Source organism: Neovison vison, chromosome 6, assembly GCF_020171115.1.
Source record: "Neovison vison isolate M4711 chromosome 6, ASM_NN_V1, whole genome shotgun sequence".
Lineage (NCBI taxonomy): Eukaryota > Metazoa > Chordata > Mammalia > Carnivora > Mustelidae > Neogale > Neogale vison.
This window is the reverse complement of record NC_058096.1, coordinates 104,866,702-104,882,457: the sequence shown is the minus strand read 5'-3', so window position 1 is coordinate 104,882,457 and position 15,756 is coordinate 104,866,702. Positions and strand designations below refer to the sequence as shown.

General features: G+C 44.0%; 1 protein-coding gene and 1 long non-coding RNA gene across 2 annotated transcripts in view; one reads left to right on the top strand and one right to left on the bottom strand.

The window, feature by feature from the left end:
• Nucleotides 1-310: 310 nt before the first annotated feature.
• SOX2 (SRY-box transcription factor 2) lies at nucleotides 311-2,565 on the bottom strand. The gene has a single exon (XM_044251853.1). It carries the CDS (start codon nucleotides 2,382-2,384, stop codon nucleotides 1,416-1,418), a length of 969 nt encoding a protein of 322 aa, XP_044107788.1. The 5' UTR covers nucleotides 2,385-2,565; the 3' UTR covers nucleotides 311-1,415.
• A 9,372-nt stretch (nucleotides 2,566-11,937) lies between these two features.
• LOC122908728 overlaps nucleotides 11,938-15,756 on the top strand; it is a 71,977-nt gene continuing 68,158 nt past the window's right edge. The window contains exon 1 of the long non-coding RNA XR_006385017.1: nucleotides 11,938-14,226. This is a non-coding gene — a long non-coding RNA (uncharacterized LOC122908728). The remainder of the gene's footprint in view (nucleotides 14,227-15,756) is intronic.

Genomic DNA, 15,756 nt, shown 5'->3' with positions numbered 1-15,756 from the left:
AACAAGTGGCATAAATCAGTTTAAGTATAAGTCCCCATCATGCTTATTCATGCTACTTAGAGGAGGGGGTGAACTTACAATATATGTCTCTAATTTCTATTTTAGAAATGACACAAGCATTTCAATTTTTTGAGAGTACTAATTCAATTAATCATTCATACATTTATTTGTTGCAATTAACATTAACACACGATACTGGACTAGAATATCAAGGTTTTAGGTATCTTGCTTTCTTGGCTGAGCACAGTATATACCCCGAGCGGTCATGTATAATCAGTGTTATCCAAATAAATGAAAGACTCAAGCATAATTTCAGTGTCCATATTTCAAAAATTTATTTATCTCAAACTGTGCATAATGGAGTAAAAACTTAAGTTGAAAATGTACCTGTTATAAGGATGGTATTAGTTCAAATATATACATGGATTCTCGGCAGACTGATTCAAATAATACAGAGCCGAATCTTTAAAATACAACTACGGAAAATAAAGGAGGGGGGGAACCTTAAAATATCACAATAAATTTACAGAAATATTACAAACCATAAGAAAATATTTCAAACACAGTAATTTCATGGGTTTTTTTATCTGAACAAAATGGAAAGTTGGAAAACAAAAGCTATTATAAATTACCAACGAAGTCAACCTGTATGGCCATTTTTGCTTTTAACAGTAAGTTAAAAAAAAAATTTAGTACAATCTAAAACTTTTTCCCCTTTAAAGAAGACCACGGAGATGGTTTTGCCAGTACTTATTCTAATTTTTCCTTTTGTACAATTTTTAAACAATTAAAATGTCCAAATCTGAATATTTTTCTTCTTTCCACGTTTGCAACTGTCCTAAATTTCAGCTGCAGAATCAAAATTCAGCAAGAAGCCTCTCCTTGAAAAATATTGGCAAATTCTCAGCTTATAAACAATGGACATTTTGATTGCCATGTTTATCTCCATAAATACTGTACAAAAGTTGCTTGCAAATATTAAAACATTTTTTTCGTCGCTTGGAGACTAGCTCTAAATATTATTGGTAAAGACTTTTGCAAACTTTCTGCAAAGCTCCTACCGTATCACTAGAACTTTTAAAAAGTTTTGCGTAGTTTTCTTTCCTCCAGATCTATACAAGGTCCATTCCCTCGCCCGCCCCACCCCCCCTGGTTTTCTCTGTACAAAAATAGTCCCCCAAAAAGAAGTCCAGGATCTCTCATAAAAGTTTTCTCGTCGGCATCGCGGTTTTTGCGTGAGTGTGGATGGGATTGGTGTTCTCTTTTGCAGCTGTCATTTGCTGCGGGTGATGATTTTTTTTTTTTTTTTTTTTGAGCGTACCGGGTTTTTCTCCATGCTGTTCCTTACTCTCCTCCCCATTTCTCTCGTTTTTCTTTGAAAATCTCTCCCCCCCCTCTAGTTCACTGTCCGGCCCTCACATGTGCGAGAGGGGCAGTGTGCCGTTAATGGCCGTGCCGGGCACCGGGCCGCTCTGGTAGTGCTGGGACATGTGAAGTCTGCTGGGGGCGGCGGGCTCCGGCACCTCGGCGCCGGGGAGGTACATGCTGATCATGTCCCGGAGGTCCCCGGCCTGGCAGGGCGCCCTGGAGTGGGAGGAAGAGGTAACCACAGGGGGGCTGGAGCTGGCCTCGGACTTGACCACCGAGCCCATGGAGCCAAGCGCCATGCCTGGGGTGCCCTGCTGCGAGTAGGACATGCTGTATGTGGGCGAGCCGTTCATGTAGGTCTGCGAGCTGGTCATGGAGTTGTACTGCAGTGCGCTTACGTCGTAGCGGTGCATGGGCTGCATCTGCGCGGCGCCGTGTGCGTTGAGGCCCGGGTGCTGCGGGTAGCCCAGTTGGTCCTGCATCATGCTGTAGCTGCCGTTGCTCCAGCCGTTCATGTGCGCGTAGCTGTCCATGCGCTGGTTCACGCCCGCGCCGAGGCCGGCGCCCACCCCGACCCCGCTCGCCATGCTGTTGCCGCCCGGGGCCAGCAGCCCGCCGGGCAGCGTGTACTTATCCTTCTTCATGAGCGTCTTGGTTTTCCGCCGGGGCCGGTATTTATAATCCGGGTGCTCCTTCATGTGTAGCGCTCGCAGCCGCTTGGCCTCGTCGATGAACGGCCGCTTCTCCGTCTCCGACAAAAGTTTCCACTCGGCGCCCAGGCGCTTGCTGATCTCCGAGTTGTGCATCTTGGGGTTCTCCTGGGCCATCTTGCGCCGCTGCCCGCGGGACCACACCATGAAGGCGTTCATGGGCCGCTTGACGCGATCCGGGCTGTTCTTCTGGTTGCCGCCCGCCGCCGCCGCGGTGGAGTTGCCGCCGCCGCCGCCGCCGCCGCCGCCCCCCGAAGTTTGCTGCGGGCCCGGCGGCTTCAGCTCCGTCTCCATCATGTTGTACATGCGGGCGCTGTGCGCGGGCCCGGCCCGCCGGCGGCCGCCGACCCTCGGCCCGGCCGGGACTTTGGGGGGCCCGCGGGCGGGGGGAGAGGAGGAGGGGAGGCGGGCGGGGGTGTCGGGAGCGCAGGGCTCCACGAGAAAAATCAGGCGAAGAATAATTTGGGGGAAGAAAAGAGAGAGAGAAGCAAACTGGAATCAGGATCAAAAAAAGCGCTTCCCTCCTCTTCTGGCCGATCCTGCCGCCGCCGATGATTGTTATTATTATTTTTTGGAAAGGCTTAAGCCTGGGGCTCAAACTTCTCTCCCTTTCTTTCTCTCTCCTCTTCTTTCTCTCAGTCCTAGTCTTAAAGAGGCAGCAAACTACTTTCCCCCTTTTGCAAACACTCTCTTCTCTGCCTTGACAACTCCTGATACTTTTTTGAACAAGTTAATAGACAACCATCCATGTGATGGGGGCTGTCAGGGAATAAATGGGTTTCCAGCGACCAATCAGCGCGCCGCGGCTCCTCCACTCGAGCCCAGCCTCGCCGCCGGGTTTTGCATGAAAGGGGGCGGGGCCTGCCGCGCCGCAGGCCGCGCGGGGGAGGCAGGGGGAGGAGGGGGAAGGAGGGAGGGGGAGGCGGCTCCCACAGCCTGCCTGCCAGCCACTGAGAAACCTTTGTATCCCCTCTCGCAGCAACAGGTCACACCACACGCCTTTTCGAAGGAAGTGGGTAAACAGCACTAAGACTACGATTTTTTTCTTCTTGAAACTTAATATTGATTTACTTTTTGGTGCGGGCCGCTCCGTTGAGGAAGGGGCGCGAGAAGCCGCTAAGGTGGTGGGGTGGGGCAGGGCAGAGTGGGTGGTGTAGGGCGACTGTCCTGCTAGTATTTCAGGAAACAGGCGGCGCAGGGGTTGGTGTGTCATTGTTCTCCCGCTCCTCCTCACGCTTCTCCCCAACTCCAGCCTCTCCGGGGCTTCTCCCTAAGCTCGCTCTTTCCCTCGCCCCTCTTCCTCCACAGGTGCCGGCACTGGCTCACCCTTTTCTCACACTGTCCCCACAAGAAGTTAGGAGACGGAAAGCTCTGTCCTCGACCCTCCTTGCTGCCACACAGTGGGCTCTGGGTTAAGCATAAATCCTGCTTGGACTGTGTGGCCGACTCCACACTTCAGGGGAGGCCGGGCCTGGGGAAGCTGCCGTAAGCAGGCACTTCCCTGCGAGCTCGGCTGCAGCCGGGACGCTCCAGCTTGTCCCCTTAACCTCCAGCCACATCGCCCACCATCTTGGGCTCCATTCAGTCCATGGAGAGAGGAGGCCCCCATTCTCGTCCTCTCCCCCCATTCTCCTCCTGAGCCTCCCCCAAAGCAGGATTTCAGTTGGGCCGGTGTCAAGAGGAGGCTGGGGGAAGAAACAGTTCAACAGACGGGCGCTCAGCAGCTCGGGCTCTGGAGCAGCGTAAGGACAACTTCCTGGCATCCCACGGCACAGGATGGAGGTGGCATTTGGGCCGCACTCCCAAACTCCCTCCCACGCAGAGTTCCCAGGACTCTAGCAGAACCAGCCCTGCCATTCCCCTGTGACTTGTGCTGTGGTGGCCGGCGCCGCCGGGGTCTGGGGCAGCGCTCCGAGGGGGCGCCAGGCCTGGGAGGCGGGTGTGGTGCGCCCCAGGCACAGGTGCAGGCAGTGCAGGCTGGAAGAACACGACCTAGACTGGTCTTGGCGGGGGAGCCTAGCAAGGCCGAGGCTGGAGGAGGATGGAACGGAGGCGGGGGTAGGGGCTCAGGAATCCTGCCCGCCCAGGACCCAAGAGGGTAATTTTAGCCGCTCTCCCATTGTCCTGACGTAAAGATTTCAATAGGTAGGCGCTCAATGCGGAGAGCAATGGCAGCACGTCCCTTACAAATAGGTAGTTTTGTTTCTCTTGTTGTCGCTACACGGAGTCAAACAAAGCCCCGTCTAAGTTTCCTTCCACTCTCTTGTTGGGATCTTTGTGGCTAAAATGCACTTGACTACAAAGGGTGGGGGGAAAAACCTGATGCCATTTCTTTTTTATAAAGGGCTTAAACCATCAGGGTTACTTATTTTCTTTCTTCTGTAACACTCTCTCCGCCCCCTCCTCCCCTGATCTATCTACCCTTACTCACCCTAAGAAAATGTACTGAATAGTATCTGTCGGCCACGTTCCATTTATTATCTTTACAAAACTTTACTTTTTTTGTTTCTTACTAACCATTTTCCTCCCATAACCATCACCACCCCCACTCCAACTTCTCCAATCCTGCCCTCCCAGGCTTTTCTGTTCCTGTCCAACTCAAAATAAGTATGCTCACTGGAAAACCAGGAAAGCTGAGAAAAAGAATCCTGCAGACTTTTCTTTATAAATTATTATTTCCAATCAGACGCCCCTCCCCCATCACTTTCTTCTTCTTCTCTAAGTTATGGTTTGTTTTAGTTCTTGGGAACCCGGGGAGGGTGACTGGCCTTCTCGAAACGGATAAATACATGGCCTTCTTCAAAACAAAATAACGTCTTCTGTTTATTCGAGGTGTAATAGTAAGCTAAACAGGGACACGGAGATTAGGAAAGAAAAGGTTAGAGGCTCAGAAGACAACACCGCAGCCACAGGCTTTTCAGCGCGTCTGATGTCAAGGATGTAGCTGGTGCGCCCCCTACTGGTGGATTCGCTTTTCCATAATACAGTTTTGCTTTTACCTTTAAAAGAAGGTGTTTGGACATAATTAAAGGGAAAAAAAATGAGGGGAATGGGAGGAAGATCCAACTAATTACGCGTAATCTAAACAAAAGAAAAGTTAACATATCATATAAGCTATGGAACCAAATCATAAGAATCAGATTTAATTTGCTTAACTTAGAAATGTACATATAACCTCCAGATAAGTAGGAGGTTAAACCGTGGGGAAAAAAATAGGTACAAATTATGAGATTCAACATATGAATGAATTATGATTGTCCAGATGCCACGAAGGGCAGACCAAGCATTCACTTCATGATTGTGTATGCGTTGGTCTGCTCTTAGTAGCATTATTCTGAAAACTTTAAAAAAGCTTATGGATAATTAAGTCTGAAGAAAAAAAAAAAAAACCCAAGGGGTTGATGTGGATAATGGTGGAGTACATGTATTAAAATAAATATTAATAACGAATGGTTACAGTAGCAATATTTTTAATCTCCCTCTCTCTCAAGGGGTAATAGGAAGAGGCACAAATTTTTCCTTGGGATAATATATAAAAGCTTTTATACATTCTCAGATGCCTGTGTTTGTGCCTGAACTCTATAATAATGCATTTAAGAGGTTAAAGGGGCTGGCTAGGTCTTTTGTTAATTGCTTTTATCATATAAATAAGCTATGGAAATACATTACAATTGTGTTATCATTGGTTGCATTTATTTACAGCTTTATTTTAATTAAGCCTGCTGTACTTATCAAGGCAATAAACTAACTGTGGCTGGCATTTATGCATAATAATGTGCTATGAAAATAAGATTAAAGAAGATGGCGATAGCAGAAACAATTTTCTCATTAGATTTTTTTAGAACATATGCATTAAAAAAATCAGATCACCGGCCACTCTATTTCAATCCGGCACTATCACTGGCCCCTAAATATAATAATAACTATAATAATCACAATAGATGATAGAAGCAGCACTGTTTTAGGTTTATAACAGATGGCTACAGTACTAGTAACAATGCACCATTGACTACTAGGGAATCAAAATAAGACTTGGAAGAGGATGCTTCATCCTTCAAGAATTTAAAAATGTTGCCATTGGCACAATGTATGAAAATTTAAAGTGCTTAATCTAAAAGAAGTATAGCATTTCCCTTTCATGGGCAGCAAAAAGCTGCATACTTTTAAAGCAAGATTAGAAATTAGGGAAAAAAATGCGTAACTCCTAGGATATTCTGATTTAATTTTGCTCTACTATATAGGCCCAAACCCCAAATCCTTACCTGATTAACTGTAGCTCAGTTTTATCTTTTACACATTTCTCTCCTAAACTCCCCTCATCCCTCCCCAAGTATTATATCTGAAGCCAACTAACAATTTTGTGGAGCTAGGGGACTGTAGACTTATTTTTTCTTCTTAATGGCAAATAGAGGTTTAACTTGCAGTAATTAGGTGAGAACTAGCCAAGCATCTTACTATTATGATGCTTGTTAAAAAACGCTTCTTTTCTGCATCTGCATTTGAGTGTGTTCCCCTCCTCTCTTAATCTTCTTATGGAAATGAAGGCAAACGGCAGGGAACCTGCAGAGTCTTGGAGAATGTCCTTGTTAACTGGAATTTCTCAGCATTGCTAATTAGCAGAGTTTGACGACCACCAGTATTGGGGGGAAAGCTCTGTTTAACCACTCACAAACCATTCCGAGGAAGAGCAGACTAATTTTATTTTGTAATTAAAATCTGAAAAGGGCCCTATTTGACAGTTAGGGCTATGAGAGTTTTATCTCCCCGTGAAATAATTACTGCCTTGATAACTCAATTTTCTGAAAAATGTCAACTGTGGGCTCCAAAAGTTTTAATTTCATTACGTAAGGAAAAAAAGAGAAAAATAGAAGAAAATGTACAGAAAGGCTTTCTAATTCTGGAAGTGGTTAAATATATTAGGAGCCAGATTTGGCCAAATGAAGGGTTTTTTTCCTCCCTTTTTTGTTATGCTTCCTCCGGATCCTAACCTTCCAGCCTTCTTCACTGAAAGCGCCCATGGCAGTGGCCATACTGCAGTGAAAGAGATCATATCAGTGGTGTGGTAAGAGGCACAGAAGCTAAAAAAAGAAGTACGGCAACCCAAGAAAAGTTTCTGATTTTAAAAGCCAAAAATAAAGGAAAATTCCAACGTGTAGGACAATGCTGGTGCAATCTGGTAAGGTGACATTTTATTGATATTTATCCCCAAACACAACAAAACTGAGAACTGCAGAATAAGGAGACTGGTATAAGCCAATTTAAAAAATGTTTCCTTCTTCCCCCTAAATTAGCCCCCCGCAAAAAAGTCCCTCAATCCTTCCAAATTGGAGCATGCCACAAGACTTCCAGAATGATCAACACCTGATTCTTCAAGATACATGAAACAAACACAGATAAATGAAGGTAAAGAAAGGCATTAGAGAATTTCTTTTCCTTACAAAAGCATCACATATTTTCCAAAAACTGTAAGACTTAAACTGGAAAAAGTTAGGATATTGAAAGTAAGAGCAAAAATTAGAATTGTGCTATTATCAAACTTCATTTGCTTTAGACTATGAAGGATCCCTCACAAGATCCTAAAGGGGATACCACAATTTTTATAAAGCAGTTTTCAAAATGATAGAAAGCCCTTCATCTACATTTGCTCCATTTTCTTCCTATTGCCAAACTTGTCAGATTTTGGAAGTGGGAAAGATTATTGACAGGAACTATAATAAATGTTTCTAGATGATACAAGGAGCAAGCATATATCTCTATCCCTTTTTATTTACTAAAACATAGATATGCATATGGATGCATGGTGGATGGGCAATTTAAAATTGTTTAATTATATTTTTTTCTTCTTGTCTGTCCCTTCAGCACCTTGCCTTTAATTTCCAGAAGTGGTATTACACATAACAAATGAACAAGGGGATAACAAATGCTATTTCAGTCCAGACCCAATTTCACCAAATAATTTCACTCAAGAGCTGTAAGGACCCTTGAAACCTAAGGAATGCAGAGCTGCTCTGAATCCAGCTCCTTTTTATACTCACTCTCTTTCATCTGATTCCCACTGATGAAATAAATACATTTTAAAAGGAACTCAATGATATAAAGAAAACCAAATATATTTCCCCCTTACTTCAAATTATAGCAACAAAAGTAATATATAATCACTTGTGTATGTCTTCAGGGCTATATATAACAATCATCATATTGCTTCTAGTATTACATATATATGTACCTCCTTCATATATTCCAGCTCAAATATTTCCTGGAAAAAAGGATTCACATTTCACAATTTCATTTCCATTTCTGAATTATCAAGCAGTTTTAACGTAAGAGCTGTCTCTGCACTGCAGCTGTTGTCCAGGGAAAAACATAGTGTGCCCATTAAATGATCTAATTATTTTAAATAGAAATTCCCTTAAAAAAAAAAAAAGAAAGACAAACTGAAACAGCCTCCTACCAGTGGTTTTCAGTTATACTGAAAAGAAATGAAACTATAATTTTGATTTTAAAAATCAGAAGAAAGGAATGAAAAGCGAAAATAAAACCAGGCAAACAGAGCACCAGGAACTGCAAGTGGGCCAACAAACCAATGGCCCTTTCACACCTCTAAATCATCGCTTGAGAGTCCAAATATATATCTCCCTGACTGACCACACTATCTTGTGCAATTAATCATACCAAAGGAACAGGGTTTCCTTAGAACCTGAGTTTTCCAGTGACTAGGACTGTTACCGTGATTTTAGGAAAAAGATGATGGTTTTAAATTCTCCAAACTGATTATTTCCTTTAGATGTGACCACAAGTTTTGTGGGGAAAACAAACCTACAGCTTCCTTAAGATTTCTCTGGAGCATATTAAGTGGTTCATGAATGACATCCCAATGCATGCCAGGCTGCACACTCACTGCATCAGCAATCCACCACAGAGGGAGAAAGTCTCTCCCTTAGTCTGGCTCCTTCTAAACTGCTGAAGTGGGATTTTGTCTTCTTCTGGAGATCTCATGGTGCACACTGCTTCTGTGTTACTTCGAGTTCCCTTTCCAGAAGTACAACCAGACATAACACAGACTCAAAAAGTGACAATGCTCAACTACCTCAGAAGGCAGCGGTGTCTGGCACCTCTGGAAACAAGCTGAGGAAAGAAATGGGATCAGCTTTACCTACATGAGGGACAGGAATACTATCGAAGGAAAAGGAACAAAGTCTTTCACCTGTTTATATGAAAAGAAGCTGAAAGCAAATCATTGGGGGGAAAAAAAAATCACCTACAGTCACCATCAGCCCTAAACAAAACTACTACCCACTTTTTCTCAGAGTTGCAGCTGTGGCTAGCCTTGGAAAGTGCTCTAAATCAATGGGTACACCCATCCTGGGTGGCCTGGCACCCTCAAGGCCTCCCATTGATATCTGGAGCCCTCTACCAAAAGCTCTTTTGGCCTCAAAAGAAATGTCTGAGAAATCTGCCTTCCCAGGGGCCCACTTCTGCTCACCCTCTAGTGCCCCTTTCCAGCCCTGGCTCAGATGGAGTTGGGCTTCCAAACCCATCCCAATGGAATTCTCAGATGGCTAGCCTGATAATCTTTAAAGGCTCCTTCAGAACTGTGGCTCTGACTTTTATCTCCTCTCCCAACCTTCTGCCCTTTTTGTAGGCTCTCCCAATTCCTTTTCCCTCCCGCCCCACCCCCACTCCTTAATTTGAAGATCATTGACAGGATAGGCTGTAATGAGTCCTTCAGAAACTGTTATGATCTACAGTGACAATCTCTGCACCTAATTCACAGATTATTGACAAGCACCGTGGGCTCAGTGGTGTCAAGTTGTACTTGTGGTTTCAACACCCTTCAGCAACCCACAGACCAGCTGGGCCCTGAAGGACCTAGAGTTGGAAGAGTTTAGCTGCCCCTTGCGTGGCAGAGAGATGAGTATCTGTCTATATCTCAGCTCCCTCAAGTCCGCTTGGGCTTTCTCCCTGGTACCTTGTCTGTTTCAGGGTTGGGTCAAAGGAACTATGAAGGCTCTTCAAAGCTTAAAACAAAGCTTAAAAACAAAGCGAAAGAGCAAACTTAATAAATGAGGGCTCATCCTTAATAATCAATCAGTCATCTTCTCCACCCCCAAATAGTTACCAAACTCCAAGCCACACAGCCTGGCTTTCATAGTGAGGCTTGGGTTCATCAAGAAGGCTCTGAGGTATGGGAGGGAGAGGGAACTTGGAACTTGGCACAAACTCAGTGGGCCCAAGCTAGGGTGGCCCATCCTCCGAGACTGCTCTCAGGGTGGGGCACCATTGACTACTCTTAAAGCAGGGCGCTCAGCCAAGAGGCGCAGGCTCAGGCCTGGACGCTGGGACAAGAGACCCCAAATGCCCGCTCTGCCCCTAAAGGGCTCTTTGCTGTTGCAGAAAAACGGGGGCCTGTTGCCAGCCAGGGTGGTTTTTCCTGATTCTCCTGCTTCTAAGGAGTCAGTCACTCGCTGCCCTCTCCCCAGTCCCCAAAGATGGAAGGGCTGTCTTCCTGCTGGCTGCAGTGGGGCGTGGGATTCCCGCAGGGGCTGAGGCCGCCTGAAACCACAGAAATGACACTGCGCTGGAAAAGCTGGGTGGCATTCCCAGGCCTAGGCCACCCACTTCTTTAGTTCTCTTTCATAAACTAGGGGTTGCGCTTTCTTCCTGGGCCCTGGGAAGTTGGGGACACACAGCCCGCCTGCAGCCAGGTGCGACTCCTCCCCTATCCCCCCTCCCGGCTTTGCCCTCCAGGTTGGGACCCCCCAGGGACGGAACCGGGTCGATATCTCCAGGCCACTGGTATTGCAAACTCTACATCACTTCTGAACAGCAAGTATATACTCCCTTTCACGGGTCGCCTCCAAGATTCTGCAGGCTTTGGCCTCCCCACCCATCAGTAGCCTTGAATAGCGGCTGTCACGCACCGTTTGTTGGCGCTGGTTCCAAAACTGGCCCGGACTTAATCGTTCTGTAACAGGGACTCGGTTTTTTTGTTTGTTTGTTTATTTGTTTTTTGTTTTGTTTGTTTGTGTGTGTTTTTTTGTTTTTTTTGTTTTTTTTGTTTTTTTTTTTTTGTAAAGCAAAGGGTGGGTGGGTTGCCTGTAGCGGGGAATCCCGCTTGCCCGTTATTTCGATAGGATTTCGGGTAAAAACTGATCAAAGCCTTGATTCTTTTCCTGCCACGGTATCCAAAGTCATTTATTGAGAAACACAAGCCGAGATTCGATTCTGGAATCAAATGGAGAAGACATTTCTCATCGCACTGAACACCAGTTCCCCTGAAAACACAATCTCGGATCCAATGATTTGGGAAAGTGGGAGGAATAAATGTAAGATCAACTTAAACTTGCATAACCACAGTATTAAATATTTTTAAAAGTAATTCTGTTATGAAAATTAATCTGGTTTCAACAGGGAAATTAAAAAAAAAACAACAACCTCTTAACTTCTTAAGATTCTTATCTTAAAGTTAAAATTCTAAGTACATCCCCAAAGATTGAAATCATAAAACACCTTTTTGAGATCATCTGTTCCTTTAACACTGGAATTGTTTCAGTTTGATTTTAAACACCTAAACAAACCCATATTTCCCCATCATTTTACATTCAGAAGGTCTGTCATTTCTATAGTTTATCTTTCTGAAAGAGTTCAAAGTGTACTTCTAGCCTTATTTGCTCACCAAAGAAAAAGCCAAACCTCTTTCTTATGTAGACAGGTACTTTTGGAAGTGTAAAAATACTCCTCTTCCCCTAGGATAATCTGGATCTCTGGTCATTGAAAATGCTGAATTTCAAAAGAAAATACTCTTTACCATTGGCATACCTTCCCTGAAATCCTATGGCTGAGATGCTGAGATAAAAGAAGAAAGGTGTCAGGCACCTGTTTCTTAAATAATATCTGGAATTTAACTGTCATCCCAGAAAGGAAAAGTTTGATCAAGATTGGTTTGGGGGATGCAACACATTCAAAGCAGAAACTGGCCTCTTAATTACACTCTGAAAATAAACAAATACAAAACGAGCAAGTTATTTCGTTTACTCAGGAACTCAGTGACAGTTCTTGAAGGACCTCGGAGGACATACAAGATGCTGCTGACAACATCAAAAGAGCAAGCAGAAGCATCTTCCGTTTCATTATTATTATTTTTTAATGTGGACAGAACGGGAGAAGTAATTTGCTTGGTTTTCCACTGCTACAGAAGAAATCTCTCTCTCTCTCTCTCTTTTTAAATCATGCTTCTCTACGTGTTTTACTATCTCAGATTCTAAAAAGAGTCCCAAACCCAAAAGGGGGTAGGGGGTGGCAGGGATGTGAGGAGGAACAGGTTAGTCTTTATTTTTTGTTGAATTAAAATTGTATCATCTCCTTTTTATTTTTTATTGAATTAAATTATATTATCTTTCAAGGATATAAAAACTTGTTTCCTCGCCCCATCTCCTTTTTGGAGGGTAATAAAGAGTTTTATCTAACCCCAGAGCAAGGTTCTCGCGATTTCCAGGACTGGCGCTGTGCATCTCCTACTGTGTCCAACAGGGGGCGCTGGTCACGAACCTGCGCCGCGGCTCAGCGCCGCTTCACATCTGAGCCGGGTTCCAGCCCCGGAAGGCGAGAGCCGCTCGCGGGGTCGAGTACAGAGCTTTAGTCTTCGTGGATAAAAAGAGATTAAAGGCTAAATTCTTTTTTTGGGTGTGTGTGTTGGGGGGGGGAGGGTTATCAATTTTAACCAACTACGAAAATGTAGAGCTTTTTATCCTTTGATGTTCTTATAAAGAAACTCCTATTGGTTGAGGAATTACACGGTTTCTGAGCCAACACTGCAGCTACAGTGTGGGGGAAATTATTTAATTAAAAATATATTTTTCCATCTGTTCACATGATCTTTTTAGAAGTACTTAAAAAGCTGACACTGATCCCTTTGGCCTGTTAACCCTGCCCTAAGTTTCAAATACTTTAGCTATTTCGAAGGCCCTTCTATTAATTTGAAGGGGAAAAATAAAAGAGACCCAAATATTTAAATCCCCCCCTAAACATTTACTGTTCTGCATCCCCCCCCCTTTTTTCCCCTTAAACAGTGGCTTTTGTGTGATTGACATATTTCACGACTGCCGATTCTGCAAAGCCAGGTATAAATGACAAGAAGCGGCTCTAAAAAAAAATCTGATGTTGGACTACATAACACCCATGTATAAGATGAAATCTAAATAATATTGTAATCCACCCACCCCCACCCTAACTTAAAAAAAAAAAAAACCTTCACCTGTATTTAAATAGCGTGTCTTTAATTACAGCAGTTGGGGATGCATGAGGCTGAAATGAAATTAGCAGTCATTACCAGTCCTTTAACTCTGTGGTGCTTTTGATCAGCACTAAATTAGCTTTCCAGTCCTAACAAAGACTCTACAGCAAGCAGTGGGCTGTAAATAAGACAGCGCGACCTGCCCTCAACACCTTTTCTCTTGTCAATCATAGCTCTATCATTCAGCCCAAGATTAACCTTTATCTACCAAATTTAAAAAAAAAAAAAAAGAACGAAAGAAAGAAGAAAAAGAGAAAAGAAAAAGGAGGCCGGAAGGAAAGGCCCCTGACCACCGCATATCGCAATAACTGAGGTTCCTAGGAGGCCCCTTTAAATTGTATTCTAATGTAATGAGTTTGTGTCAGAATCTGCAATTTCCAAATCATGCCCCCCCCCCCCAGCCTCCAAGACCTCTTCAGTATATTAGAAGAGTCACAATGCTGTTCAGGTAGGAAAGGAATCCCTTTCTCCATATTACTAATTGAGCATGGGCCACCCTCCCTAAGTCAACTGGCCAGTAGCCTCTCCTCTATTAGTCTAACAAAATTTTGGGAGAGGAGGAGATGTTTGAGGAGAAAACACTGATAATTTTAAGGCATATACATAAGTTTCTGGGATGAAAACAATCAATTTACTCCACTAATAGTCTCTAGTTTCTAAGCCTGCGGAGAAAAACCACCAACAGCAACAACAAAAACCCAGCTGCTTTTCCCAGTACTGAATTAAAAAAGTAAAACATTGATTCATATTGCCATTAGAGGGCGCCAGAGAGCAAGCCCATCACCTCTCGCACAACTTCCCACAGAAGCACTCCTAGCTTCCAGCTCCGCCATGCTCTGTGATTCCTTCTCTCAGGTAATATTTCCTGCTTATCCTTGTATCTCTAGCCCCCTCAGTGTCAATCTCTATAAAGAATGAGGTGTCGCCATGTCCCTTTCCTTTGCTTTTTTTCACACCCTCTCCCTAACTACCACCAAAATAGTTAAGACGCCAGATGAAATAGTAGCAACCCCTTAATGATATGTACCTTTGGGCTCAAATCACTCTTTCCATTCTATGTAACCTTGGTCTGGAGAAGGATTTTTTTTTTTTTTTTTTTTTTTTTTTAAGGGATGAGATGCTAGAATTTGACATTTTTAAGATGGAAGCCTGAAATTTTTCATTTCTGCATTTCTCTCTGAGGGCTCACGGATTTCTACATTTTCAAAGAAAAAGAAAAACACACACCCTTGCAAGGCAACTGATTATGTTCAGCACTAAAACTGTTCAGAAGAGAATAAAATAATGTCTTCATTTCTGCATTTTTTAAAGAAATCAAAATTAGCATTTAATTCCAAAAGTTAACGCTTTCAGACTTAAATCTGCCTGTGTTAAATTACTGCCACACAGGGTGTATTTCCAGATCTCTTAAAGGTCAAAAGAAAAAAAAATAGAATGAGAGGGGAAGAAAGTGAGTTGGGGGGGTGGGCGGAGAGGAGTGAGCTAGCAGTGAATGTCAAAGTTGGGTTGCAAGCTACTTACATGTCCATGCCAGATCAGGGTGTTGTCTTGTAGCAGTTTGATTGGCAGGTAAAAAAGCGAAAGAACGTGAGGGCTTCCTGAGCCTCTTGTCAGCCCAAGCTTGATCACTTCTCACCGGACAGAACGAGTTGAAGGAGCTTGCAATTCCCCTCTCGTCCTCCATCCAAGGCACCGTGAATCCATTTCGGCTTTTCTTCCCCCCAGTCTCTCCATCAGCCTCCTGCCTTCACCCGCTTCGCCTTCCACCAGCCTCCAAGACCTAGCCTAGCTTTGCCACTGCAATCCCCTGCAACAAGAAAAATCGTTTATGGCTTAAAACCCCAAATGGCTGATTTTTTAAAAGAGAGAGAGAGAGAGAGAGAGGGAGAGGGAGAGAGAGAGAGGAGTGAGAGGGTGAGGGGGAGAGAGGGGGAGCGAGAAGAATGCACCCAGAGAACAACAAAAAAGTCAGTTATCCTAACACTGCTCTATCCCCCCACCGTACAGAAGAAGAATAAAAAAAAAAAAGCTTTATGTTTTTTCAGTGGGTATTCAAAGATAATTTGATGCCATTGTTTCTGCTACAGATGGTTCTTTTAAATACAATAACACGGCTCTTTGTGCAGGCTACCCACAATAAAAATCGAAAGCGTTCCCCTGAATAACCATTTTGTTCTCTCTTGTATGGGGCCAACAAAAGATGCCGTGAGGTAATGGGTTCTGTTTATTGAAGCCATAGAATAGGGGTTTGATAAAGATTTTTTTAAAGCAGAAGACCTTGCAAGGTCGGGCTGATCTCTTCATATTTTTTTTATTAAAATATTTGTCCAATAGATTATTCCTTGGTGCAGCTGCAGGTTTCCTCCTCAATTTTTAATCAGCCCA

Coding starts and splice junctions, on each gene's coding strand:
- SOX2 (XM_044251853.1), bottom strand. CDS start 2,384: ATGTACAACATGATGGAGACGGAGCTGAAGCCGCCGGGCCCGCAGCAA.